The following is a 27,520-nucleotide window of genomic DNA, read 5'->3' on the forward strand; positions in this document are numbered from 1 at the left end:
GGATTTCCGCTCTGTCCCCTGGTCTGGCTCAGACTCTTTGCCTTGCGACTGAAGAGTGTGCGCTGCTGCTGCTGAGGGCTCTTAGCACTGGCTTCTGCTAGCTCCTCGTTAGCCCTGTGACAAATGCAGGAGCATGCAAGAACGACTGTAGTGCATATTGGCACCAAGTTGTTTCCTAAGCGTGACGGTACCCCGTTGCACTTAGGAACATAGGTTTCTGAGGCACCCAAATGGACTGCTTCTCAGGCTTCCAAGCAATCTGTGTAGGAGCTTTCCTAGAAGGCAGTGGGGACTCTGGGCTCTTCCCCTCCTCCCAGTGTAAACTCAAACTGAAGAGGCACTGTTGTAACAGCAGCTGAATAGATTATTTTTGCCTCACGGGCTTCTGTTCTGTCCCCTCTGCCCTTTCAAGTGTGTCTAGGCCAAGTTAGGAGGATAACAGCAGCAGAAATTAAGCTCCTCTCTTCCACCATACACGCAGGGAAAGGAGATGGCTACAGGAAACCGTTAAAAGGAAACTAACTACAGCATCCTCCAGACAGGCCTGATTAGTTTTGTTCCTTCAGGGTCAGCAAGGAGAAACAAAAACAGGCCTGCGTGATGGGAGAGCCCAAGGTGTAGTCTTTTGAGAAGGATGCTGTCTTGAAGGTGCCCACATCATGCTGACCAGATGCCAGAAAGGGATGTGGGATGGAAAAGCCACGATGAAAAGGGTCATATTGTATTACGTGGGGGGAAAAAGAAAATGTTTGGACTCTGGCTAGGTGTGCCTTTCAGGGGGAACGGCATCTCTCGATGTGATTTTCTGTGTTGCAGACCCCTGGATGTGTCTTCTGGCTCATCCCCACAGTGTGCATGTCAGCATTGCATGAACTTCACTTTGTGTGTTTTAGTGCATCCTAAGAGCCCTCGCTGTGCTTTTGGCTACCCCAGACCCCTGGGTGTGCCTTTCGGGGCACCCCAAACAGCTTGATGTGTACTTCAGGGTGTCCCATTCTCACAGGGTATGTGTTTCAGGGCATCTCCAGACCCCTGGATGTGCCTTTCTGGTGAGTCTGGACCCACCCTTGCACCTTTCTGCATACCCATGACAAGCTTGGCCCTCAGGCATGGCTTTCTGGAAGGAGAAGGGCAGGCCCAGCCACAAGTACCATGGAAAACCTGCCCAAGGCCATGGCTTTGACCCGCCTGCAAGGGAGTTAGAGGGAGCACTGAAAATGTGCCAGACGTACACGGACAAAAACATTAGCCAGGATCCCCATCTTATCCACATCTAGGAGCCGCTCCTCAAAGAACCTCAAGACCACTCTCCTTCCTCAGCACACCAGGATGGTGATGTTCTTGACTAAAAATTCAAAGTCCTTGCCTTCAGTCAAGGGCCACATGACTTTCCTGGTCGCCTTGATGCGTGTCTGTGGAATGATTGCTGGCGGTGACTTACTGATATGTCCCCCCACTTAAGGGAAGGTAAACCTCCAGGGTTTATGCCCTAAGCAACATAACCTGCAACCTTAGGTGTTAGCAGCACCAGGGGAGCTTGGTATGCTGACTCTAAGAGAAACAACACGGAGGGTGGAGTGGTGACACTGCAGCCAGGCTCTGTGATATCACTGCAGGGATCGGGAACTGGAACTGCTGGAACAAGAATGGAAGGTCCCTGCATTGAATCCACTGAAGCAAGGAGGTGAAACAGTGGGGGTTCTGTCAACTCCATGGCCTTACTTCTGGTTTATATTATAAGTGCCCAGTTCTGGAGTAGTGACACGCTACATCATGTTCTCTGGGTGAACTTTGCTTATTATAATCTCATTATAATACCAAAACACACCTACCTGCCTCTGAGGTGTAACCACCCCTCACTGAGCATGCACTCTGGATTTTCTCTAGCATATACCTTTAAAAATAAAGTGAGAGATCTTTATACCAATCAAAGTAAAGGTATGTATGACTAGAGTCACTCAAGCTCCACCTAAAAAATAAGAAAATATAAAAGGGCTTAAGAGAGGAGGAATGTTAGGGAAGACACCATCATAGACAAGTCAGGAGGACATCGCTGACTTCTGGGATCAGTCGATGGGCTGAACCTCTCTTCCCCCCCATAGGTACACGTGTTGGGTAAGATTCGAGCCCTTGGTTGTACCAAGTGCTTCCCTGTATAGTTTTCCCATAATTTAGCGTGCTTGTAGTCGACTGTATTATTATTTGCACATGCTTTGCAGACAGTGTATTTATCACCAACAATCCAAAGAATCTGTACTGTTGCTTTAATAAACTGCGCTGCTCATTAATCTAGTCATAATAGTTAATTAACGCAACTAAACTCCCTAAGTCCGGTAATTCTTGTGTGTTGAACACGGCTAAGCTGAGAGTTCAGTACGCTATTAAGTGCATCCATCATCGTGATAGTTCAGCGTATTGAATGCAACCAGACTTATAGCGTTGAATTGGACATCACTCAGAAGTTAAACCTAGCCGCCCCCAACCCCTCTGGCATCTGAGGATAAGCTGGAATGCAAGGTGGTTTATTTTCTGCCAAACTTCTTTACCCTTTAACGCAACGGCACCAACACCTTCTCCTCGGGTGCCACTTGCCAGAGCCCATGAAAATCTCAAATCGGGCGTCGGAGATTTCGTTTCTACCCTCTGCACTGCGACACGTCTGCACAAGCGAAGGAGGGGGCGTGCTTGAAAACCGGCCCCCGCGCGCTGCTGAAGCACAGCCCTGCCGGGCTTCCCGGGAAGGGGAACCATCTTGGGCGGGAGGGCCCTGGAAATGAGGAATTTGCCTGCGGGAAGCCCAGAGCTGTCCGTGAGGGATAAAGGACGGCCACGAAAACGCCGACGTCCTAAACCCCTCTGGCGACTCTCTGACGCCCTCCCGGCGCGGTCTGGCATCACAGGTCAGTAACCGTGGCGGGACTGACTCCAGGGACGACCGAGCCCACTGCGCCTGCACCGCCCGTCTCGGCCGGCTCCCAAGGAGCCTCGGCACCGCCCCTCGCTTCCGCTTCCGCTGCCACTTCCGCTTCCGGGAGAGGGGACCGCAATGGCGGTGCTGGCATCCAACCCCAACAACCCGGTGGTCTTTTTCGATGTTACTATCGGCGGGCAGGTGGGTGAGGGCGCGGCCCCGGCCCCGGCAGCTGTGCGGCGTGGCCGGGGGCTGCGCCGGGGCTTGCAGGGGAGCGCTGAGTCGGGGGGAGGATAGGGGATGACCCAGGGGCGCACGGAGCGGCGGGGGGAAGGGGTCTTGCAGGGGTTAATTGGGGGTGTAGGAGCGCAGTGGGCGATGGCGGGGGTATCTTGGGGGGGGGGTTCAGGGGTGCGTTGTGGGGTTTGCAGGGGTGCAACTGAAAGAGCCTGGAGGGGTGCAGTGGGAGGGAGTTGCAGGGGAGCATCGGGGGGATGTAGGGTTAGGGGGGGGCATCGGGAATGGCTTGTGGCAGCTCTGCGGGGAGGGGTGTAGAGGTGCATCAGGAGAGGGCTTTCAGGGATGGGGGGGGTTGCAGCAGGAGGTTGAATTTGTGGGAGTTCCATGGGCGCGGAGGTGGGGAGGCTGGTGTGTGTGGGGAGGCTCATCTGGTCACCATCTCCCCAGGAGGTCGGCCGCATGAAGATTGAGCTGTTTGCCGATGTTGTACCCAAAACGGCAGAGAATTTCAGGTAAGGAGCAGCTGGCCTTCCTGCAGCTCAGCTTGGACCTGGGCTGCGAAGGTTATTTGGTGCAGGAGCATCTCTGGTGGCAGGGTGGCTACCACCTGCCCCCCAGCAAGGCTCTGCACCTGCTTTGCTCCTCTTGCTGTTCGCAGAGAGATGTGACCATGCAGCATCCTGATCCCCCGGGGCAGCCCATCTGGCTGGAAGGTGGAGGACTCTGGTCCCTCCCTGCTCCTTCTGTGGAGCTTCTGATACACTCAGTGCACTTACAAAAGGCAGTACCTTAACGTCATGGTAGAGTTCTCCTTGCCACCCAGTTCTCTTGCTACTGACTGAAGGATGTACCGCTTGGACATCCTGCTTCCACGGGAGAGATGGATATACCCTGTTCTTTGAAATACATTGCCTGGCCCACATTCACCATCTCTTACAACCTTGGTGTTAGATATCTGACCTCCTCAACTACAGAAAGCGCAGAAGTCTGTTTTGAAATGGAAGTGGGGAGGAGTTACTGCCTGTTCCCATTTCACTGGGGATACTCCCGATGCAGTAAGGAGGGTCCTGCACAACAGTCGGTGCCTGTTTGCTGAACGCAGCCCTCTGTGTCCTCAGAGTTCAGATCTGCCTCACACTCTGCTTTCTTTTTTGTTTTCCAGGCAGTTTTGTACAGGTGAATTCAGGTAAGTGGGTTATAGCATCCTTTTAAGCAGCCTGCTTGGACAAACAGGGCTGGGTGAGTAGGAAGAAGGCTCACTTGGAAGTTTTTCTTACTATACCAGTACAAAATGAAAGAGTTACAGAAATCTGTTCTGATGAAATTGTGATGGGCTCAGCCAGTCACAGAGATGGCAGACTTTCTCTTTTGGGCATGACTTTGTTCATGCTGAGGTTGTTCTAAAAATTCCACCTGCTCATGATACAAATTGCAGGGGGATCCTGTAAAGCTGATGGTGTGGCTGTTGTAGGGCACCATGTCATTTAATGTGCAGAGCCCACTTGTGGCTTCCCTTTGCCTCTTGATAGCACCAGCTGAGAGCCAGGCTGCAGCACTCGATTGTATATCAAGGCAGTTATTAACATATGGGGCAATGCTTTGAGACTCTGAATTCCTGGGAGGGTTTTGTGTTGGGATATCCAGTAAGTTGCAATGACTTTCCTTTTTATTTCCTTGCAGGAAAGATGGTGTCCCTATAGGTTATAAAGGAAGCACATTCCACAGGTAATTCATCTGCTTTTGTTTAGGCACTTAAGTAGCAGTCTGAGCTAGATGTGGTTTTGAGACCTGCCTCTAGGCATTTTAGTTCTGGGAGGCATTTGTAGGTCGTGGCTAATCTCATCCTTCCTTAGATTTGGGGGTGCTGTCAGATGTGCATGTTGGGGTCACTGGGAGGGATCCCCCATTCCTGTTGTGCCAGGTCAGAGATCACACGGATTAAGCTTCTTGAGGCATTTGTCTACAGAGAACTAAGAGTTGTTTTACTTCTTTAGGGTAATAAAGGATTTCATGATCCAAGGAGGTGACTTTGTAAACGTATGTACTTCTCTATTCTTTTTGTATTTTTCCTACATGGTATATTATGCAACTGTTTCCAAGGGCCCGTGCTGATTTGTGGGATCTGTTTTGAGGTACCCAGTAGTAACTGGAGGTTTCCTCATAACATTGCTGCCATCTTACTGCAACAGACTGTAATGTACTTGAAAACAAATCTGGAGTCTTGGGTGAACATACCTGCTACTTCCCAAAATATTTCCTGTCTAAAAAAACCATGGCAGTACAGCTAGGGGCTTTTCAAACTTGCAAAGATTTTTTTTTTTTTTTTTTTTTTTTTTTTTTTTACACTTTTGTCATTCCCCCTTCTCCTGTTTCCCCAAACAGGAAACCCTGCAAATTTCTATTAGCTTTGTGGAGAGAAACCCTAAGTACAGAACCAAGTATCTAGTGCAAGAGAGAGTTTAAATCAAAACTAACTTTTTGTTATTGAGTTGTCTCAAAGTGGTGGTCATGCTCTGACTTGGGGATAAGCTGAGTGTATGGGGAAGGCTGGAGGACCGCAGGGTCTCTTCACTGTCCTAGGACCCAGTAGAATTATTTCATTTCTGGAAGTGTTTGAAAATATGAGGGGGGTGATAAAGCTTTTTTAATACCAAACTTATAAAGCTTGGTTGTATGAAAGTCACAGAGAGAACTGACCACACAGTAGGGTGGCTCAGCCACGCCACACTTTTAGGTAGTTGCTAATTGTGATGCTGCTCAAATGTCCCACTGGGCTTTATTACTTCTACTGAAGCTCAACAAGCATTACAGATTACACCAGTATTTGTAATTTATAAATGACACTTATTACAAAGCCACATGAGGAGCAAGAATGGTCACACCGGCCACTAAGATAGCATGTATGTTCCTGTCTCAGAGCTGACAGTTTAAGTGAGCCACAGAGAACAGGAGGAAAAGAAGCAAGGGCTAGGCAAGCAGAGCAACAGATGTGGACCTGCACATGGTATATTACTGACATCTTATTTTCCTGTTAAGTTTGGCCTAATAAAGAACATATGTGTTAAGTAGAAAGGCAACGAAGGGAGACAGGTTGCAGCAAGGCAGAAGAAATGGGGCTGAAGCGACAAAGAAAGGGAAAATCAACACAGAAAGGGAAAAAATTACTGTCAGAATAGTGAATTTAACTGACCGTGCCAGAGATACCAGTTTGCATTGCTTCTACAGCTTTCCCTGAAGGGTTCCCCACTGCAGCATCTTTAAGGCCATTCTATTGAAAGGTCCCTGCTTGGTCCTTTTGGCATCACACAGGAGTGTCTCTGCAATGCTGGACCAAAGGGCAGGGTGGCCTTCCAGCAGTCTCACAAGTTAACGTGTCTTATGTGAACTATGCGTCAGGCTTCTGCAAAGTTATAAACTTGTGAGCCGTCAAAACTTGCAATCTGCAGCTGTTCCAGGCTATGCTGCTTGAATTTATAAGTGTCTTGAGATCTGAGTGCTCAGGCTTGTAGTTAAGTATGAGATGTCTTGACTTGATATAAAGTACAGCAAAAATTAGAAACTCTGTATTTTAGAAACTCTTCTAGCTGAACAGAGAGATCACTTCCCTGTTTCCAGTAAAGTTACAGAAAATAAGGTGAAATAAGTAAGCATACCATCAGCCGACTTTTTTCCACACAACCACTTCTTCTTTCCTTGTCACACCAGCCCATACTTCTACGTCCCCTCCCTTTTCCCTGCCAAGTCCAGGTGGGTCTATACCCTCCACCTCACTGTGGGAGGCTTGGACTTAAGCCTTACCATCTCTGTGGGTTTCTGCCAACATATGGATAGCAAACAGTTTACTGTGTAGTTAGAAACCAGTCACTGTTCCTCTTCAGAAATGAAACACGATATGTGTTCACTGCTGGTGTATATAAATGGCAGTACAGCATCCATTCTGGGCTGAGTTTAATCCTGTCCTTTTGCTTGGGGATTTTAAAAATAATTTTTAAATTGAATTGCTACAGAACAAATGCTGTGGCTGACTGGGCACCTCTCTTCCACAGGGAGATGGCACTGGAGTAGCCAGTATATATAGGGGTCCTTTTGCAGATGAAAACTTCAAGCTGAAACACTCTGCTCCTGGGCTGCTCTCTATGGTGAGTATAAAATAACGACATTATAAGACTAAAAAGCTTCTGATACTTTCTCTGTGCCTTTTTCCAAAGTGTATAAATTACTTGCCTGACAACATAAATCTCCACCATTGGATACAAGGTCTGAAAGATCTGCCTTGTAATTACTAGTCAGAAGACTTTTCATGGGTTAATGTGTTGAGTAACATAAAAGGCCTGATCCTGCAGCATCCTTTTTTTTTTTTTTTTTACCTGTTGGAGTGCTGGGGCAGGCTTTGTTTGGTCAGCTTTCAGAATAGCTTGATTCTTAGAGCTTTCATATGCTGGCAAGTGATGGTGTTTTCTTCTTCCCCGATACTGTTATCAAACACTGACCTCAGCAAGGATGAAACAAAGAGATTTGGGAGTTTCAAAGCCATAGCAGTGTTACCATGGTATCTTTTATAACATATGCTTCCTGTTCAACATTGTAGGAAAAACTGCAACCATTGCATGTTGTCTGGTAGGAACAATACACTGAGTTTTGCAATAGAAATCAAGTAGAGCCAGTGCTTCAGTGTTCTATCCACAGCTGCTTCTTCCCCAGCTCTTTCAGCTGCCCTGCTCTTAAAACCACTTGCTTAGGGCATTCACCATTTGGATTAGTTATTCATCCAGTTCAAAACACGGCCCAAAAAGAGGTGTCGTGACACAGCTAAGCAACCAGTGTACCCTGGTGTGGGAGAAGGATCCACGCTGGTATTGCTAGCCTTGTGTTAAAGTGGCATGGCTCTGGAGTTGCTCTGCTGGGCCAAACCATGATCCATCCCAGCTGGATCCTTCCAAAGCTGGCTAGCAATAAGTAAAAATCCAATGTGACCGTGTCCTGTGCAGTCCTACAGCTGCGAAACTTGCCCAGTTCACCTGTCAGCAGAGACACATGCTTTAGTATCTCCCAGTTGTCAATAGAGCTTTGAAAAATTGAAATGGACTTAAGTGTTGCAGAGCTGTTTTCTTAGCAGAGCGCAAATGCCCTGGGTGTTGTGCTGAGGTGTGAATTAGATTTCACATCAGCATCACACTGCTCCTGTGAGCCCTGTGCCAGTATGATTGTTGCCTCTCTCATCCTGATCATTGGAACAGACACTGTCCCCTAACTTACTCTGAGGAAATCTTCCAAATAGCAGAAATCAGCTGCGCTTTTTCTGCCCTGGTTCCTGGCTTTCAGTTTTCCCCAGGACAATACTGCAGCCAGTAAGTACTCATCACCAAAAAGTTCAGCCTTTTTTCAGGAGCATGCACTAGAGCACAGATTTCAGCACAGTCTTATGCTGAATGTGCCTTCATAGAAGCATAATAAAAAGTTGGTGACCTGGCTTTTGCGCACGCTGGCATGATCAGACTTGGTGGCGTGCCACGTCCCAGCACAGAGTACTCTCCTGCAGATGTATATCTTGCTTCCTTTGGTTTGTGTAGCAATAAGCTAAAAATAAGCTAAGCTAGGTCTAGAGCAACAACTCTTTCCTATGTGAGATGTGTGTGCCTTCAGTTTTGGGAAGTCTTAAATTGTACGCTTTTTGTACTTTGCCATTCTTAACCCCCAGGCAAACAGTGGTCCAAGTACCAACGGCTGTCAGTTTTTCATTACATGCTCCAAATGTGACTGGTTGGATGGAAAACACGTTGTGTTTGGTGAGTACCTGCAGCAAAGGCCTGGCGTACCAGCTCACAGACACTCCCTGTGGTGCAGCTGCTAGAATAAACAGCCATGGACTGCTTGTTCTTCCCCCCTCGCTTGTGCCAGTGGAGGTATCTGTGCAGCCAGACACTGAGATGGATCACTGTTGAAATGAAACTTTTGGTGGTTTTTTTGCACGTTAGCTTTAGATCAGTTTCTTGCTCGGTGTATCGTGCTACTACATAAATCTTTGTGCCAGTGCAGAAGCGACACATGAGTGAAGGGATACCTTTCTTTTCCACTGTCAAAGAGGACGGAGCTTTCAGCAGAGTTTTTGGATAGTAATTCTATGAAGCCAATCTGCTAACTTTTCATGTACTACCACTTGAGCTGTAGGATTTCAATGCCAGCCTTGAAGCTGACGTCCTACTTAGTAATTCCTCCAATTCTTAAGTAACACTGATATTGTTCATTGCCATTTTTGCATCATTACAAAGGTTGTGTTGATAGAGAGGTTGTTCATGCTGTATTTTAGCACAGCTGGTGGTGGTAGGTCTTGTCACCTAGATTTCTACATGTGCCACCCCTGCGATGGGAAAATGCACTTAATGTGGAAAATGTTTTAAGAGGGATTGTTTCCTTTATCAGTTTAGAGATCGGTAACAAACCCTGAAGTGCCCAGTAGCTATATACTGCACAAGACTTTCCAGGAGGAACAAAAATGCACATACCTGTGATGAGTGTGGGGGAGCAAAGGTAAAAAACGGCCATATTGACGTGGATAAATTTTCTCATTTTAGGTAAAATTGTTGATGGGCTGTTGGTCATGAGAAAAATTGAAGTAAGTTGAATTTGCCTGTTTCTCTCTGAATGTCCGCTTTGGAAAGTCATGTAGAAGATTAACAAGGGTTGTTCTGTTCTCTCCCGCTGTCTGTTTACAGGATACTAGGCAATACCAGAGCTGATAACTGGTATTATAGGTTGTCATCGTTATAAAATAGCAGGAAATCTGTTGAGGCAAAGGCTGTCATATAGATTGACTTTAGAAATGCTGTGCTCTCATGGTTGCTAGTTAGTCTTTGAGCGGGGATTGTGTTCTTGTGGCTCTATTTGCAATGCTTTGCATTTGTTCAGGAAGCTGAATTGAAAAGCTGTTCCATCAGCAACTCAGACGAGAGTGTAAAGCAGATCACTTCTGTGCCATTGCCTGGGATTATTCAGTGGGTGCTAAATCATCAGTTCTGCTGATCCATGATCAGCATGTTTAATAAGAAAAATTAAACTAATCTTCTGATGGGCTTCCAGAAGCTGAAGATAAATATGCTCAAGGGTGGTGGTTGCTACCAACGTTGTGACTGGGTGTCATGGCAAGGTAATGAGTGAGTAAATGAGCAAATAGCAGTGAGTTCAAGACAGCTGACACTAACTTCATGGCATACGCATAGGATAATGTGCACAAGGGCTTTTGCCATCAGAGAATCCAAAAAGTGGGGTGCAGACAGAGCTGGCAACTGTTAGGTATTGAGAGAAGGTCACGTGCAAGGAACTGTACAGCATGATAGAATCCATGTGTTGCTAGCTGTCTTCACCAGAAGCTCTGATGGAAGGGTTGTGGTGTGCCTGCTTTGTGCATCACTGCAGTAAGGGGCAAGTTTAAAGGAACTAAATTAAGAGACTCATGAAAGATCAGTGAGTCCAGCAGAATGAGAGATTCAGAATGAGGGTTGCTTTGTGGCTATCTCATGTGTAGATTCCCTCTCCGTACAAATACAAGTTTGCTTTGCTTGTTGCAGCTGTAATTAGGAACTTTAAAAATTTAAGCCAGAGCAGCCTCAAGTGACATGATGCCTGCTGTATCTCATGAGGAGCTCTCTGTTTTTTCCTCTGTTCTTTCCCTCCCATTCAAAGGATCAGGGTGTGGTCTGTATCCCACAGAGCCAGTCGAGCACTGCCAAAATGCGCGATGGTGCTTCTATGCTGCTCAGAGCTGTGTCTAGATTTCCCTGTTCCTGATGTTGCACAGACACCTCTTAAGCAGTCTTCAAATACCTGTCACTCACTTGATTTGTTGTGCTTTTATAAGGTTTAATGTTATGTATTTGTCCCCAGAATGTGCCTACGGGTCCAAATAACAAACCCAAGCTGCCAGTTGTGATCTCTCAGTGTGGGGAAATGTAAAGCAATGAAACAGAAATGTGGTAAGTCCCAGTCTTCACAGGCACCCAGTGCAATTGAACTCTGGGCTGCTCTGTTTTTTGCTCTTTTCTTGACTTATTTTCACTTTCATTTGAGTCTGCAGAGAGCTGACTCAGCTCAGTGAAACACCAGAAAATGCTTCTCTAACAGCATTAGTTTTTGCCAGCTCAACTCCCTGAACTGACTTCCGTCTGAGCTACACAAACACTAAAGGCAGTGCTAGAGGGATAAGATTTTGCAGCTGCAATCAGGGAGAATATGGGGTTGTGCGAGCTCTGCCTTGGATGGGGTTAGGCTGCCTTGAAGCCTCGGCTTTAGAAACCAGTGGATGAAAGGGAACTGCAGCAGGAATCCAGCTGATATTACCCAGGCAGTCTGGGGGTGGGGGGCTTCACTTTGACCTGCAGGTTGGTGAACTCTCCTATTGCTACAGAAAGCAGAGTATCTGTGTGTGGGGCAGGCAGGGATCAAGAAAAGAGGAGGAAGAGAGGACTTGATCCTCCTTGCACAGTACAGCTACAGGACTGCCACCACTGAAGGGCCAAGGAATTAATGTTACATAGTCTTAACTTGAAAAAATACCACTGCCCTCATCTGAAGGGAGATGTTTCCAGCATTTACTATTATTCAGGCTTCATTTTGGTTAAACCAAAGGCTCGAGACAGAGCTCAGGCTAATGTACAGTATTCTGTTTCCATTTGTCCGCCCACTTCACCATAAAAACCACAAGCATTTAAACAAATCTGTCTAGATTTCAATGTGTCAAGCTGCAGCTTGTCAAAAATCTGCTGTATTAGCCTTTTGGTTGCTGATTTTTCAAATTTCAGCAGGCAGGCACTGACAAAAGCAAACCCCCACAATTTTTGACCTTCCCCATTAAATGATTTCCAAAGACATCTGGCATTAGCCACGAAGACGCGTCCCTGCTTCCATAATAAAGTGTTTCAGATCTGCAATGCTTCAGACTCTTGGGAGCTCCTCCTCTTTGATGTAGTGACAACAGGGAATGTAATCATTCTTTAATTTCCCTGGTACTTCTGGTGGCATTTATAGCCTTTTGAAGATGGGGACAACGTTGTTAATGGGCTTTCTTGCAGATGGGCAGACAGGTGCTGATGGGTTGGGTCCCCTTAGGGTTGTCCTTGGGCCCAGACTTGATCATTTCAATTTGGAGTACATGATCTCTGGCTAACATCCAACTTGGGACTGGAAACTTTTCACTTCTAGGTACGAGGCTGGTGCCATTTTGCTTACTTCCCAGCCAGGTCTTAGGAACTGCTTTTCTGCACCCTGCTGCCTCTCAGCTGCCTGTAGACAAGAATGGCATTTGTCTTGCCCAACTTCGGACAGCTAAATCATTTACTTGTCAAGATCCTTTAAAATCAGCCAGGAGAAACAGGCACTGTTGGTTTTAAGTTCAGAGTTAGATACAGATGCCTGGTATGGAGACCCAGGATGACTCCTGAGTTCTCTAGCTCAGGGTTGACATGAACTAGTGCATACAGCAAGTAGCACTCACTTGAAAATCGCTGTAGCGGCCCCCAGTGTCACTGCACAGTCTTGCTGTTGTAGGATGCATTGGGAATGGCTGTCCAGCATTTTGGACCTGTTTCTTCTTTGTTTCAGTGTTCCTTCACCAGTGTTTAGGCCTGTGCTGGCTCCATGCAGTTCCAACTCCAGCCAGTTCCCCCACTGCCCCAGTCCTCTCTGCAGGCCAGATCCACGCTCTTGACGTTCTCCTGAAATTATTTAATAATTGGCATCTATCTTTTTTCTTTTTTTTTTTTTTACATTTTGAAATGTAAATAAAGAATGTTGTTAAATATGTGTGCAGTGCACATCAGTTAACATGCTTGGGAACAGATTCTTCTTCAGGTGAGAAGGGCTATAGCATCTCCAGCAATGTGCATTATCCCTAGCTGGTCCAGCAGGGAACCTTTGCTGTGCATGGTATTGAGGGGCACTGCTACTGGGCATTTGCAAAATGGGAAAGAAGGGGAGAAAGGAGCATGGCAGAGCATGGCAGTGCCATGCTACACCAGCTCCTTTACTTGGCAGGTAAATAAAGCTGCCTGGCAGAGAGGTTCCTGTCATCTTGGGAATCTCCAGAACCTTTCTATGTGCAGCCTTACTGAAACACAAGAAATTGGTGTGGCACAGACTTCCATCAGCATGAGTTTGCTGGGTTCTGAGGTGAGTTGTGTTGTAAAGAAATGTTTGTAAAACCTCCCATGGCACATAACAGCACTAGGTCATCAGGCTGTTGCGTGCCATGGGTGTTTGGGCTAGGAAGCAGACAATGATTATGCTGTAGGAGGAGAAATGGGGGCTCCTTATCCTTCATGGTTACAAAAAGCACAGGTGAGGCTGCAGGTTGGTGGAAAAACTGACTTTTTTCTCCCAGAAGCAGGTTGCAAGCTCACCTACCTGCTGGGGGACAAGAAAGCGCCCCTCATGGGGGCTGGGCTACAGTGTGAGTTTTCTCATCCAGCAGATTAAATGTAAAGGAGCTGGGACAAAGTCTGTTCTGTCACGTGCAGGCATTTCATCCCATCCAGATACGTCCCATCACTCCTTGGGCAGCAGGAGTGTATTGGGTGGGGCTGTCTCGGGGAGGTGCAGCCCGTGCACTTGGCTTTTGTGTTAACCAGTGCTAGATACCAAGCACTGATGTACTGGAGGACAGATCCTGCAGGCGTGCTTTGGTGTGCTTTTTTATCTCGTGGCTGTTTAAAGTCCTTGAAGCAGGCTCTGGCTGTCAGGATTTCCAGGTTTCCATTCTTGGGATTGCACAGCTGCTGAGGACACTTGTGCTCACTTCTCTCCAGCCTGAGGCATCTCACCTTCTTGTACCTCCAGAATGTCAGGTGATGAAAGAAACACAAAGGACACCGTCCCTTTCCTCTCCAGCCCCAAAAAAGACTTTGCAGAGGGCTTTCTCCTGTGAGATGAGGGTTGAAAATTCCCAACAGGGAGGAGAAAACTGGAGCTGTGGGTGACAGCTGTGAGATAAAGGTGACCAAAAAGAAACTCGGCTGCTGGTCCTGCTCAGGGAATGTGTCCAGATGGCCATTCCCTATGGGGTTTAGGCAGGAACTTGGCTCCAGGAGGCTCAGAGGAGCTCTGCCTGCCAGCTGCAGTGCTGAGGATTGCAGTTCTGGCTGTGGGTACCCAAATTCACCATACTTTTTCACCAGGGAAACCAGCTTATTTCTGGGTCCAGGCCCAGCAGCACTTTCTTGGCCTGATGTATTTATGTCAGTGCAATCAGCTAGTCTGGCTTCCCGCATAGCAGGGGTCATAAAGCTTCCCCAGATTAATTAACAGCAGCAAATCCATTACAGCCTCTTTGAAAGTTGTTCCAATGGCTAACTATAACCTGTTACATTTCTCTTTGATGCTAAATGCACAGAGTTCCAGCTTATGTATCTTGCTGTTCCTTAATCTGCAGGCTGAAAGTTTTCTCAAAGACCGCATTTTTGGGTTTAATTCCTGCATGATGAAGTCCCCTTTCAGTTATGTTGTATGTAGCAAGTCCTGGAATCTCCTGCTGTAGAGCAGATGATGGATCTTCTCTTTCTGAGCTCCAGCGTCTTCCTCCAACTGTGGATGCTGCAACTGGAGACAGTGTTTCTGATTGCCTTTTGATTCATCTGAGGATCAGATTAGCCTCTGGGCCCTGCAGTGTTGCTCCCCCAAAAGACATTGTTAGCTGTTGGGTGGCCCATGTTTTCTTCTGTAGGTGCATGGCCCTGACATCCTCACAGGCTTCAGCACTGAGATTTGAAGTTTTCTCCCCAATTTTCTCCCACTAAGGTCTCTTGCACGGTGGATTCCCTATTTGCCATTACATTTTAAGACTTATTTTTCAATGGACTTACTGAGCATCATCCCATTTTGATATCATTCTGGTTTCAAGGTCACGATCCTGATGCAGATCCCTTGCAGGATTGTATTATTGTTTTAAAGCTCTCTCCTTTGTTAGCCGAGTTGGAGATCTTGTGGAAAAGATACCAAGATAGCTTGACAAGACCTAGGTCTGTAAACCCACATTGGTTGTTGTGGTAGGTTGACCTTGGCCCCCTTCGAGCCCCTCACCTGGCCATGGTGTGATGTGGGAAACTGGGTCCCTGGCTTCTATTTTTCACGCTAGGATGGGGGAACTGACAGTGTTTTGTGGGTGATGCCGTAAGGGTGGATCCCAAGGGGATACACATTGGTCACAAAGGTGGTGGAGTGATGGGTCAGCTCCCAGAGACTTTCTTGGTGGCTGTTGGTGACCTTTTCTGTAGGAGGAATCACATAGCCAAGGGCAGGGCTATGAATCTGTAGGCCAACAACCACATTTTTCAAGTGTCCAGGGAAAATAACTTGGTGGACTAGAACACTGGGTTTCCCCTGGACCTTCCCTCTGGGGAATCCAGCAGAGATCCCGGATCTCTCTGAGCTGCTCTAAGGGGAAGATCATGGGGATAGAGGTTAAGAGGAGGTGAAGGGTGGTCGTTAGAGAAGGGCTCCAACCCAGCAGTGATGCTTTCCAAACTGCCTGGGTGCGGAGGAGGGCTCGGGGTGAGGGGAGCTGCCCCACAGCCTCTCCCCATCCCTCTGGCAGAGACGCTCCCCCGGGAAGGAAAGGGTAGGATGCTTAGGAAAAGGCTAATTAAGACCTTCAGGAGACCTCTGACCCGGGGCTGCAGCCTGGCTCTCCAACGGCTCAATTAGGAGGCATTTATCTTAACTACCCAGGCAGGTGCAATCAAAGGAGCTCCGTGGGGAGCGAGGCAGGGGGAAGCAGAGCCATAGCCGTGCCTCCCCCGCGCCGAGGGGCTCGGCAGCTCCCCCCCCAAAAAAACCAGGGCTCGCATCTCTGCGAGGGAAGCCGGGACCCCTTTCCCCTCCTCGCCGGGGGGGCTGGCGCAGGGCTCAGGACCCTCTGCCTGCTCCCCGGGGGGGTCAGAGGAGAGACACCCCCTCCCCCCCCCCCAGTCGGTTAGGGCAGCACGCCGGTTCTCGGGAGGTCCATTGCGATGCTTTAAGCCGCCCGGAATGATGCTGTTTTAAGCAGCTGCGCCATCTCTCCAGATTCGTCAGTTCCCACCGTTAATTAACGCTCCCGGGCTCCTTCCTTCTGATCGTCATTTTTCTTAACGGGAGGCGCGGGCCCCGGGGGGGAGCGCCCAGGGCTGCACCCGAGGGAAGGGGGGTGGGGTGGGCCGCCCAGCACCGTCGCGAGGGGAAACGCCGCCAAGCGAGTCCCGGTAACGCCGGGGTGACAGGAACCGGGGATCGCGGTGCTCCCGGGGCGGGAGGAGAGGCAGCGACCGCGGGCGCCGCCGCCGCCGCCGCCGCCACATGGTCGCGCGCACTTCCCTGCTCGGGCCAGTTGGGGGCGGGAGCGGCGGCGGAGGCCAATGAGAGCGCGGGGGTGGGGACTCCGGCTAGGCCGGTAAGAAAAGAGAGCCTGGCAGCCGCGGCCGGAGCAGCCAGTGGGCGCGCGCTCCTGAGGAAAGGCAGGTGCCGCCGCCAGTAGGCGTTCGGTGAGGGGCGGTGGCCGGGAAGGAGAGAGCCAATGGGCTCGCTGGCCGCTTAACGGGCGGGCCGAGCGGCGAATAGCGTGGCGCGCGGGCGGGGCGCGCGGGGTGGCTAGCCGGTGCGGGCCGCCATTGTGGCCAGTTCGATCGGTATCGGGAGCGGAGAGCGGAGCTCAGCGAGCCCGGAGCAGGGAGCAGCCCCCCCACGGCCGGCCTCAGTCACCATCACACCGCGGGAGGCGGCGCAAACAGCCAGTCACCACCACCGTCCGCACCGAACAGCCGCCGCCATGAGCAGCGAGGCCGAGACCCAGCCGCCCGCCGCCCCCGTCCCCGCGGCGGCCCCCGCCGCCCCCGCCGACTCCAAGCCTAACGGCGGGACCGGGAACGGGGGCAGCGGCCTGGCCTCGGCGGCGCCTCCCGCCGGCGGGGACAAGAAGGTCATCGGTGAGGGGACGGGGCGGGGGGTGTGTGTGTGTGTGGAGGGGGGCGTCGGCGGCGGTTGGGAGGCCTCGGCGGCGGCGCGCGCGAAGCCCCGCTCCCCCCCCTTCCGCCCCCGCCATCGCTGAGGGGCGGCGCGAGCTCCCCCTTCGCTGAGGGGCGGCGCGCGCGCCCCCTCGCTCGCGCCCGCGACGGCCGTTGGGCGCTCTCCTCCTCCTCCCCCACCCCTCCCGCGCGCGCCGCCGGGCCCCGCGTGTCGGCGGGTGGGGGCGGGGCGGCTCAAAATGTCCGCCACGCGGGGCCTTTGTGTGCGCCGCCCCGCCACGTGCCGCCCTGACGCCGCCGCCTCTCTCCTCTCCCCCCCCCCCCGCCTCTTCTCCCTCTCTTCCCCCTTCCCTTCCCTCAGCAACGAAGGTTTTGGGAACAGTGAAATGGTTCAACGTGAGGAACGGTTACGGCTTCATCAACAGGTGAGAGGGCCCGGGGGCGGCGGCGGATCCACACGCACACCCCCGCACGCCCACCGGCACCGGGGGGAGAGAGGGCTCGGGGCGGGGGTGGCTTGTGCTCGGGCCCGGCAGGCTTCGGACCCGAGGCGAAGCACGCTTCTGGGAGCGGGGCGGGCTCTGTTACCTCCTGTCACCCTGCTTGGTGACGCTTGGCAGGAGAAACTTGTGATGTGTCCTGCCTCCATCCCAGGGGCTCTCACCCTTCGGTTTTTACTGGGTTGGCTTCTTAGTGCTTTAATCTTAGCAAGCACCTTGCTCTCTCAGGGAATTTAATTTCTTACGTGGAAGTTGTTGGGGTTTTTTCACGGCGGTTTGGGTTTTGGGGGTTTTTCTTTTTTTTGCTCTTGGGGGTCTAAAAGTCTGCAGGCTGTTAGCACACGCACAAAATATTTGTTTAAATTCCTGCATGAAGTTCAGGCGTATCAATGTAAGCAAAAATTGCTTTGAGCGCTTGGTAGTTAAAAGCACGCTTTCTTGAGGAAACCCTAAATGTATAGGGAAATGAGCAAAATTCAGATTTCTTATATATTGCAAGACTGGGGTGTATAAAGGGGTCTCAAGAAACAAGTGCCTAGAAGGTTCTTTCGATGACAGTAGTTGATATTTAAAGAAAAACTTGAACACTAGGCCTGTCAGTGAAGCTATCCAGTAGTGGAGGAGTCTTGGAATTGCTCTGCAAACCAGTTCTGGAAAAATGGGAAATTCTGGTACCAGTCAGTTCTGGAGGGCCTCCCTGTGAGTTGTATTTTGCAGAGGCCATGTTCCCTTAAACACCTAGTATTTCAAACCCACTGTTTCAGAATTTGGCAGAATATTTGGGAATGCCTTTTCAGGGAAGCAAGTGTAGATACTGGGTGCTTTTATTGGGCCTTTTATTTAGGTTTCTTTTGAATGCTGCTTTTTTTTTTTTCTTTTAACTCTATGTTACCTTATGACCCAGTGTCTGCCAAGCTCCCTAATGAGTTTTACATCTGCAGCTTTAAAAACTTGACTCTGAGTCTGCCCAGTCTGCACTCTTCATGTAAGATTTAACATTAAATGTCAAGTAGTTGTTGGTGCTGCAAGCTTTAGCGTCTTTGGCTTTTGTAAACGTGTATAAAGTCATAGGCCACAAACCCTACCTCTAGGGAAGGCTTTTTTCCTGTTTCCCTCAGTAGTGGAAATGCTCAGTGATGTGAGTCAAGAGAGGAAGCAACAGCAGCTAGTTAAGACACCCGAATGGCTTCCCCAGTCGTTAATTTGGCAGCTGTTTAATCCCTGAGGTTGCCATTTTTAATGAGAAACCCAGTGTGATCTCGTGTTATCAAGAGATTAGAGCTGCAGCCTGAGAACTGAACTGGAGGACGTTTCCTCAACTCTGGAATCTCTCTGGCTTGCTGCAAGGGAAACTTTGTGGGAGTTCCTGCCCTTGCTTGTCTTTGCTTCAGCTGGGTCTGCTTGCAGCTAAATTTAGCTTTGGAACTAAAATTCAGCTTTGATGTAGGTGCAGGTTAACTTCAGGTATTTCCTGTGTTCTTTTAACGTTAAAAGTGGATTTCTGTTCTGAAATACTAGCTTGAATTCTGAGTATCTGTCAATTGTTTCTCACAGTTGTCAAAATAATAAATGGATGTGCAGGCCACTGACTTGGTCCTCTTACCATAATTGGAGCTGCACATTAATATCTGGATTTGTATTTAGTGCTCTGCTGGACTTAATAGTGGTGTTTTCTTAATCCGTCTCCTTGTCTGATTCCTTTTTTTTTATTGTTGCGGATTAAAGATGTTGAGGGGAGAGTCATTTAGTGCAAAGATAAGCTAAATAGCTTATCAGACCTTCAGAGTGGGGGTTTCTCTTGTATCGTTTCAAGCTTTCTTTGAGAAAGTGATCACTATTGCTATTCTACCATCAAGTGGCAGCACACTTCCTGCTTCTAGATGTGCTTACTGGAAAATGGTGTCATGAATCCTGTGGCACGCACTGGGCTTTAAAATTGACCAGTGTGTTTTTTAACTAACTGTGTAGACACCTTGAGCCCTATCTGTGTAACTGAGTCATTCATTGATCTAAACATCCAACATCCTCTTAAATGGAAACTGTTTTCAAAGGGACTTTAAAAACAAGCATCTGGTGTGGTTGCCCAAAATCAAACCTGGGCAAGAGCGTAGAGCGTCCACACTTGCAGAGCACAGACGATGAGCACTTCCTACTACCGTTTTTCAGTTGAGAGTGAAGGAAGGTGCGAAGTGCTTTTACTGAAAACCTGTTACTGAGCTCTTCTGAAGGATTTCAGCTTTTGGAGCATCTGGTAAGAGATTGCAAAGAAGAAAGTATTTAGGCTCAGGCTTTGCAAGGGCTTCTGGGTGCTGCATCATGGGGCCTTGGAGATAAGCTGCCTCATGACATTCAGGCTGGCTCTGCTTTCTTGCCTTCTGACTACCTTTTTCCAGTAACATTTGAGGCTTGTAGGCATCAATTCCATGAGGAAACAAGGTGACTTATTTTTACTGGTGCTGTCTGACAGAATAGCTATAGCTTGGATTGAGTTTTTGGAAAAGTCTTAATTGTCATTGTCTCATTTTGAAGCCAGTGGTGAGGAACACTTGGCTTTGTCTTCAAAAAAAATTTTAAAAAATTTTCTGTATTCTGTTATCCATACCTGTGAAGCTTTTCAGCTCTGAGCAGGTTTTCACACAAGCTTGCTTTGCAATGTCTTTAACCAGTCATTCTAGGAAGGAAAAGCCACTTAGCTATTGATTCAGACCGTTCCATAGACTAATGAAACTAATACCGCAGCGAGGTTCAGTTGGTACCCTGTGAGCTGGGTGTGTGGCTGGTAAGTTTGTTGTGAGTGGTGGAAATGGCACATACAGCTTTCAAACCAGTGTGGAGGCTGTTTCAGCTATACCTCTTAATTGCAGAACAGAAACTTTTTGACTTAAGTTGGTACCATATTGTGGTTGTCTGGCCTCAGCGTGGCAATTGTGGAAGCTGCATCGTGATCATGCTGAAGAATGCTTTTGGATCTTTGTAGGTACAGACTTGAGCTGTTTTCTGTGAGGGGAGAAACCCAAGCTCTTCCCTCTTTGTGCTCACAAATGCAGCTTGACTAATCCTGTTGTCTTCAGTGTCAGCTAGTGTTGTTGCTCCTTAAATGAAGGAAACATTGAGGCTGAGAGGATGTAACTCTGGAGAGATCATGCACGGCTCAAGTGGTGATATCATAGCCTGTCTCAGAGATTGCGATAGCCAATCTCCTGTGCAGAGCACTACCAGAAATGACTGACTGGTCACTGTCAGGTGTTCTTCTTCAAACATCTCCATCGGTGGGATGTGAAGGGTAGAGGGGTGTGCAGGAGGGAGGAAGAATGCTTTCACGTGTGACTTACTGGGTGGACTTCAGCCTGTGCTGTGAACTTTGCATAGGCTGCCTGACAGTCTCTTCACTTTGAGCAGTAAGCTAGTATGGGACTAGGCGAGAGCAGGTTGAGGAGCAAAGCTAGTTGTCTTGACAGATCCATGTTTTGTCCCCACCCCAAACAACTGAATGTTTAATGTACTGTGCATTTCATACATGAATTTCAATTTCCGGTTGTCTTGCAGGAATGACACCAAGGAAGATGTGTTTGTCCATCAGGTAAGACTTCCTTGAAATAGAAAGGTTTTACCTCTTGGTAACTTGCTGTGTATGACCCATGTAAGTAGGCTTGAAGTTGTGAAAGAGCCTCAAGTTTTCCAAGAACTGTTACTTGAACACAACCAACTGTTTCTCGCTGTTGGATTGCAAGTAGAGCCTGCTGGCTCTGGGGGTTTTGCATATCCACGTACAACCATCGTGAGGACATGAGATATGTGGGGTTGAGCAGGCTGATAATAGTGATGAAAATTGCACTGTCTGCAGGTATGCTCTGTTGGCTTGGGAATAACTGTTTGAAGTCCAGTTAAGTTGCCTTGTGGATTCATATAGTTGTTAAGTAAGCATATGGAAATAAAGTTAAATGAAAAACTTGCAGCAGGGAGAGAAATTAATTGGGCTGTAATAGGGATGAAGTGCCAGTGAAGATTTTTGGTTTTAGTCAAAACTATTATAGAATTTAATGCTCCAGGTTTTCAATGAAAGTCTGCAAACATTTTAATAGACATTTTTTCAATTTAACAGATATATACACTTAGATATAATGTATGGTGAGCCTGTAAACCTCTGGAAACTAGACCAACTCTGTTTCATGGAGCAGGTTGGCCTTAGTTTAGTCCTTTTTCTGCCTCGTAAGGCTGCGACCAGCAATGTGCTTTTTACCCTTTCTGTCTCAGGATCTCTCGTTGTGAAGCAGCCCACAGAATGTTCTTAGTGGAGCGTGGTTTACTTCTGGCATTTAGGAGTCCATGGATTGTTCTTTTGTTTTGAGTTAGCGATATACTGCTGATGTTGTTAACAGAAAGGGAGGAAAAAAGTAACTCCTGGAAAGTGTTTTGACTTGAGTTTGATTTGCCAGCTCTCACCTTTTTGCTTGTGCTGTGTCTGAGTTACCTGCTGTTAAGACGTAGAGGCATTTGTTTATAAAAGGTTATTCTGTAATGGGCAGTGGAGAAGGGCCAAGCAACTCTGCTGTGTTTCTGTGTACTGAGGCAGGAATATATACCCTGAAGGGGAAAGCATTCACACTTTATTACTCGATTTTCAAGTAGGGTAACCTGCAAGTGACCTTGACTGACAAGTCAGATTTCAGAACTTGTCATGTAACTACTGTCTTAGGTTTCTAAAACCACAGTTTGGCAGTGATTTGTTTTAATGTAATCATTTTCACAATAAAACAGTTTTAGGGGTCTAATCTGAAAGAAATTTGCTTGTTTAGGGAGTTACAGCTGTGTATGGTTTTTCCCATCCCTATTATCAAGCTTAGGTCTCCTAAAGAGCTGTTAGACTCAGCTACTGTTGTAATAAGGCTTCCTGTCTTTCCCTAAAGTCACTGCTTTATAGGCTGAGACTTGTGGGCATGTTTTTCCATAGACTTTGTTCCGTTTGGGGAAAAAAAATCTAGTCAAATTCTGTTGCTGGTGTCTTTTTGTGAAGTTGTTACACTTGTATTACTGTTCAGTTAAAGTGTTTGATAAGCAGAATGTGGCTGAGAGCAGTGCATATTGAGTATTAACTCATCTGTCAAAAATGTAATCCACTGCTGAATAGCACAGAAAATTCAGTGTTTTCTAGTAATGTCATTTACCATGCAGATACTGATACAAAGGCTTGTCTGGTGCTGACACCTTGGAAGGGCTAATCCTTGGTGTATAATACCCAGCTAGAGTAGATTTGTGATTAATTGGTAAATACTGTGGCTGAAGCAATGGTATTGGAAGCCTCAGAGAAAGAAATCCTTTGACTTCTGGCCATCGATGTAGGGACATGTAGGCTACTGCATGGTGTGGTGTCGGAAATGGTAGAGGGCTGGAAGTCCGAGTGTGTGATTGGAAGGGCTTATATATTGTTGTATAGACTTCAGAGGAATGTATAAATACTGTGGGGGTGGTGTTTAATGCTAAACTCTGGTTAGGAATACTATGGCCAGTGTGTATTGTGGGTTTTGTTTGTTTGTTTTCAAACTGCTTTTTCAGCTAGCAGACAGCATGTTGACAGATGTTTCCAGTCAGTGGTAAAGCTGTTGCACACTTCAAATAGGCCAGAACTATAGTAATACAGGTAGATTTTTATGGCTTCCTGGATTTTCACAGTGGTTTAATTGCTTTTTTCAGGAGTACAGGTCTTCTTCCTAAGATATGAAATACTCAAATTCCTTAATCTTTTTTTAAAAAGTCTTCAGATATGCAAGACAGTATTCACATGCTGTGCCTGTAAATGTAATTCTGTGATGTTGTGTTGTTAGACTGCCATAAAGAAGAATAACCCCAGGAAGTACCTCCGCAGCGTAGGAGATGGAGAGACCGTGGAGTTTGATGTGGTTGAGGGAGAAAAGGTAAACATATCTCTTGGGTGTTAGAGTATGCACAGAAAACTTGGTCTGCAGGCTTTGGTGTGGTGCCTGTGGTTTGAGTCGATGCCTGATGACATCCAAAGAGATGAATGGTTTTTCATTGCTTTACAATGTGGATGTAAATCATTGCTCAGTACTAAATTATATTGTGCTATAACTGATTTGATGCTGACTGTTTACCTAACACTATCCCTGCTCCTTAGGGTGCGGAGGCAGCTAATGTTACAGGTCCTGGTGGAGTTCCAGTGCAAGGCAGTAAATACGCAGCAGACCGTAACCATTACAGACGATATCCACGTCGTAGGGGTCCTCCACGCAACTACCAGCAAAACTACCAGAACAGTGAGAGTGGGGAAAAGAACGAAGGAGCAGAGAACATACCAGAAGGTCAAGCCCAGCAACGCCGTCCCTATCGCAGGCGGCGGTACCCACCTTACTATATGCGTAGGCCCTACGGGCGTCGACCACAATATTCCAACCCTCCCGTGCAGGGAGAGATAGTGGAGGTAACATTTGCTTAAAGTGTGATGCTAAATTGGCTTGATTGCTTTGGAGCAGGGTGATGAGATGCTGCTTCTTGTCACTATTTTGTAGATACTCAGGATGGTTTTGGTAAGGTTTGGCAGTAAGATGCAACATTGGAGCAGAAAAAACAGAGGGTGTTAGAATTTGTGTTAACTGTCTGTATGATTAACTGGAAGAAACACAAATTCCACATTATGTGTACTCTTGTGCCCTAGATGGCTGCCTGCCTTGTTGTACGCCTCAGACTTCACCTGGCAGCCGCCTTGTGGCCATCTTCCTCACGGCTTGACTAGTTGTGGCGTTAATAGGCTTTTGCAGGTGGCTAAGATGGTTTGTTGCCTTGTGTCTTCCAGGGTGCTGACAACCAGGGTGCAGGAGAACAAGGCAGACCAGTCAGGCAGAACATGTATCGAGGTTATAGACCACGATTTCGCAGGTATGCTGCAGATCAACTTACTTTTTTTGAACCTTGCCTTTTAGCAACAGAGACAGAACATGGTGATGGTCAGATGCTGCATTGTTAAAGCCTAGCTTGACTTTCAGGGGTCCTCCTCGTCAAAGACAGCCTAGAGAGGACGGGAATGAAGAAGATAAAGAGAACCAAGGGGATGAGACCCAAAGTCAGCAGCCACCTCAACGTCGGTACCGTCGTAACTTCAACTACCGACGCAGACGCCCAGAGAACCCTAAACCACAAGATGGCAAAGAGACGAAGACAGCCGAACCACCAGCTGAGAACACGTCCGCTCCCGAGGCCGAGCAGGGCGGGGCTGAGTAAATACCGGCTTACCATCTCTACCATCATCCGGGTACATGTCCCGAGGTTCTTGAGGATATGATCTGATGCCTGGCTTTTATTTTCTTTTGATGCTTTCCTTTAATTTTTGCCTTGCAAGGTTTGGACTGTTCTTGCTCATGTTGTAACTGAAGTGGCCACACTTGTGCGCGTGCTCACTAATGCTTGCAGAACTGAACTGTGAGACTTTGCTGTATAAATGCTGATTAATTGGGAGGACTTGGTTACAGGCTTTAGTTTTCATTGATGGTGTCACTGCCTGGAATACTGTTACTCTAAAAATCTTGGCTGTGCCCAGTGGTTCAGGCTTACGGCAGTCTTTGTCCACCCAGGAAATAGTAATTCCAGCAGTGCTGGTATAGTGACTTGAAAGTAGCTAGGAGAAGCAGGCACTGGCATTTACTCAGCTCTGTACGTGTCTGAGCTTTTATCACTCTGTCCCAAAGGGGAGGTGAATAGCATTAAGACCTCAAGGCATCAATTTCTAGGAAGCTGACACAGAAGTTGCAGGAGTCTCTCAGTAGCAGCTTCTTACCTAAATGAAAAAGTGCTGGAAAAACTGGTGGAGTTGGTCCTTTTTATGGAGCACTCAGGGTGCCTGTGGTTGAAGTACTGTGGTACTGCTGTGGCTTGCTGCTGGGCAGGGTTGCATAAAGGTTGATGTTAAAATGTTTTCGTTGCGAGGTGGACTGGCTGTGATTTGCCACTTGCTCAGTACTGTCTTCTGGTGGCCAGTTTTGCTAATTTGGGAGTATTTTCATTGCTAGGACTCTTGTTGTGCTTTTTTTTTTTTCTGGCACTTGCCTTGTTCATTCTTCCTCTCTCTGCCTCTGTATTTCCTCTCGCCAGCGTTCATACCCTGTTCCTGTTGTGCCTCACTCATCACTCATTGCCTGGAGGGCAGGCGAACAGAGAGATGAGTTTAGGCTCTGGTGGGACCGGTAACGAGTGGTCACAAAAATGGGGTGCACGGGGAACACAGGAGTTGGGCATGGAGAGTAGCCTGGTGTCAGCAGCAGCCACAGAGCAAACCTCCCAGCTGTGAGAGCGTAGGGACTCTTCAAGGGCTTGGGTGCTGCTGGATTTGTCATGCAGGTGGATTGCTTGATGCCTCTTCAAGCCTTGCTGCAGTGTTTTCTGTGCGCTTGATGTGAGCCTTTGTTTTATGCTGGTGTTATCTTAATGGTTAACGCCTGCTGGGTGAATTCTGAGTATCCGAGATGATGTTTTGGTTGCTCTTTCTGTCTGTGGATAGTACTGGAGAATATAAATGGTGGTTTCTGTGGACTGGGCAGTGGCTGACTGAAGCCATGCTGCCTCCATTAGACACAGGTGGAAGTCTGCCCTTCAGACGTCTTCTGAAGATCTTCTGTTGTCCTCCTGCCTGCCTGAGGAGGCTTGCAGTTGATGTTCCCAGACCTGGTCCCGCAGCGCTGGTCCATGTGTGTCTGTGGAGCCCTCGGGAGGCCATTGGGGAAGAGGCTGGAGCAGGAGGCCAAGGAGGGGAGAGGCATAGACAGGATTCCTTTGGGTTCAAATTCAGTGTCTTCTCTTTCTGGAGTCCTTTGCATCTTGTTTGCTTGGAAGATGGCAGTTTTGGCCACTGAAAGTGGGCTGATGGTGGGGCTGTGGTGGGCTGATGGAAGAGCTGCAGGTGTTTTTGTTTGTTTGGGGTTTTTTCTGTGTGTGTATGAAAGTTAGCTCAGTGAGCATTTGTGAATTGCAGGTGAGTGTTGGTAGACCAAACACCTGCATAAGTCTCTGACCACCTGCCTGATCATCCTTTTTTTTCTTTTTCAGTTTAGTCATCAAAGAAAAGACTTAAGAAATGAAGAAGAAAAGAAAATGAAATTCCAGCAATAAGAAATGAACAAAAGAATTGGAACTGAAGACCTTAAGTGCTTGCTTTTTGCTGTTGACCAGATTACTAGAACTATCTGCATTATCTATGCAGCATGGGGTTTTTATTATTTTTACCTAAAGAAGTCTCCTTTTGGAAACGATAAACACGTTTTTTAAAAGCCTGTTTTTTCTCAATATACCTTTAAAGGTTTTTAAATTGTTTCATATCTGGTCAAGTTGAGATTTTTAAGAACCTCATTTTTAATTTGTATGAAATATACACCTGATTTTTTCAAGTCAAACTGCAAGCATCTGTTAATAAAGGTCTTAAAGAGTTACCTAGTGTGCTTGGTCATTTTAAACCTGCTTTTGTATGGAAGGGTTTCAGTTAAGTGTTTATAAAAGGTTTGGGGAAAAATGACTGCTTTATTTCTTCAGCATACACACTGTTGGGGTAAAATGTAAAAAAAAAATTAAAGTAAAAAAATAAGTAATTGAGCAGCTGGGTGGGAAGGCTCTTGGAGGGTGAAAAGGGGAAGTGCTTGGTGTCAGTCTGGTGTGTTCCCAAGAGCAGCTCAGCGGTGTCCCTGCTGGAATGGGGCTGTTGCAAAACTGGGGTGGTGTGAGGGGGCTTCAAAACAAAAAAAAAAACCCAAAACAAAAAGCCAAACCCTCAAACTTGTTACTGGAGGTGTGCAGAGCACAGCTACTCCTGACTTCTTATGTTGCAGACATGACGTCTTTACAAGTGTGTCTCACTCCTGCTGTGTGGGAAGGAGAATCAAGGGAAA

At 47.7% G+C, this 27,520-nt stretch overlaps 2 protein-coding genes across 4 annotated transcripts; both read left to right on the top strand.

Moving 5' to 3' along the window:
• Window positions 1-2,994: 2,994 nt before the first annotated feature.
• On the top strand, window positions 2,995-15,856 carry PPIH (peptidylprolyl isomerase H). Of its 2 annotated transcripts, none has more exons than XM_049798438.1 (10): window positions 2,995-3,112; window positions 3,599-3,663; window positions 4,314-4,337; window positions 4,832-4,876; window positions 5,146-5,188; window positions 7,198-7,290; window positions 8,850-8,937; window positions 9,724-9,764; window positions 11,033-11,121; window positions 12,746-12,967. In XM_049798438.1, exons 1-9 carry the CDS (start codon window positions 3,047-3,049, stop codon window positions 11,099-11,101), a joined length of 534 nt encoding a protein of 177 aa, XP_049654395.1. In that variant the 5' UTR covers window positions 2,995-3,046; the 3' UTR covers window positions 11,102-11,121; window positions 12,746-12,967. The 2 variants fall into 2 exon arrangements, with proteins under 2 accessions (XP_049654395.1, XP_049654384.1); XM_049798427.1 differs by lacking the exon at window positions 12,746-12,967 and adding an exon at window positions 13,178-15,856 and having other exon boundaries at window positions 3,019-3,112.
• Window positions 15,857-16,775: 919 nt separating this feature from the next.
• Window positions 16,776-27,067, top strand: YBX1 (Y-box binding protein 1). Of its 2 annotated transcripts, none has more exons than XM_049798331.1 (8): window positions 16,776-17,097; window positions 17,498-17,561; window positions 21,183-21,216; window positions 23,459-23,548; window positions 23,770-24,072; window positions 24,445-24,527; window positions 24,623-24,900; window positions 26,688-27,067. In XM_049798331.1, exons 1-7 carry the CDS (start codon window positions 16,941-16,943, stop codon window positions 24,867-24,869), a joined length of 978 nt encoding a protein of 325 aa, XP_049654288.1. In that variant the 5' UTR covers window positions 16,776-16,940; the 3' UTR covers window positions 24,870-24,900; window positions 26,688-27,067. The 2 variants fall into 2 exon arrangements, with proteins under 2 accessions (XP_049654288.1, XP_049654298.1); XM_049798341.1 differs by having other exon boundaries at window positions 16,777-17,097; window positions 24,635-24,900.
• Window positions 27,068-27,520: the final 453 nt, after the last annotated feature.

This window comes from Accipiter gentilis, chromosome 1, assembly GCF_929443795.1.
Source record: "Accipiter gentilis chromosome 1, bAccGen1.1, whole genome shotgun sequence".
Taxonomy (NCBI): Eukaryota; Metazoa; Chordata; class Aves; order Accipitriformes; family Accipitridae; genus Astur; species Astur gentilis.

Coding starts and splice junctions, on each gene's coding strand:
- PPIH (XM_049798438.1), top strand. CDS start 3,047: ATGGCGGTGCTGGCATCCAACCCCAACAACCCGGTGGTCTTTTTCGAT. Junction 4,877..5,145: donor AAAGGAAGCACATTCCACAG/GTAATTCATCTG, acceptor TTACTTCTTTAG/GGTAATAAAGGATTTCATGA. Junction 9,765..11,032: donor TGGTCATGAGAAAAATTGAA/GTAAGTTGAATT, acceptor ATTTGTCCCCAG/AATGTGCCTACGGGTCCAAA.
- YBX1 (XM_049798331.1), top strand. CDS start 16,941: ATGAGCAGCGAGGCCGAGACCCAGCCGCCCGCCGCCCCCGTCCCCGCG. Junction 21,217..23,458: donor AAGATGTGTTTGTCCATCAG/GTAAGACTTCCT, acceptor TTGTGTTGTTAG/ACTGCCATAAAGAAGAATAA. Junction 23,549..23,769: donor ATGTGGTTGAGGGAGAAAAG/GTAAACATATCT, acceptor CCTGCTCCTTAG/GGTGCGGAGGCAGCTAATGT.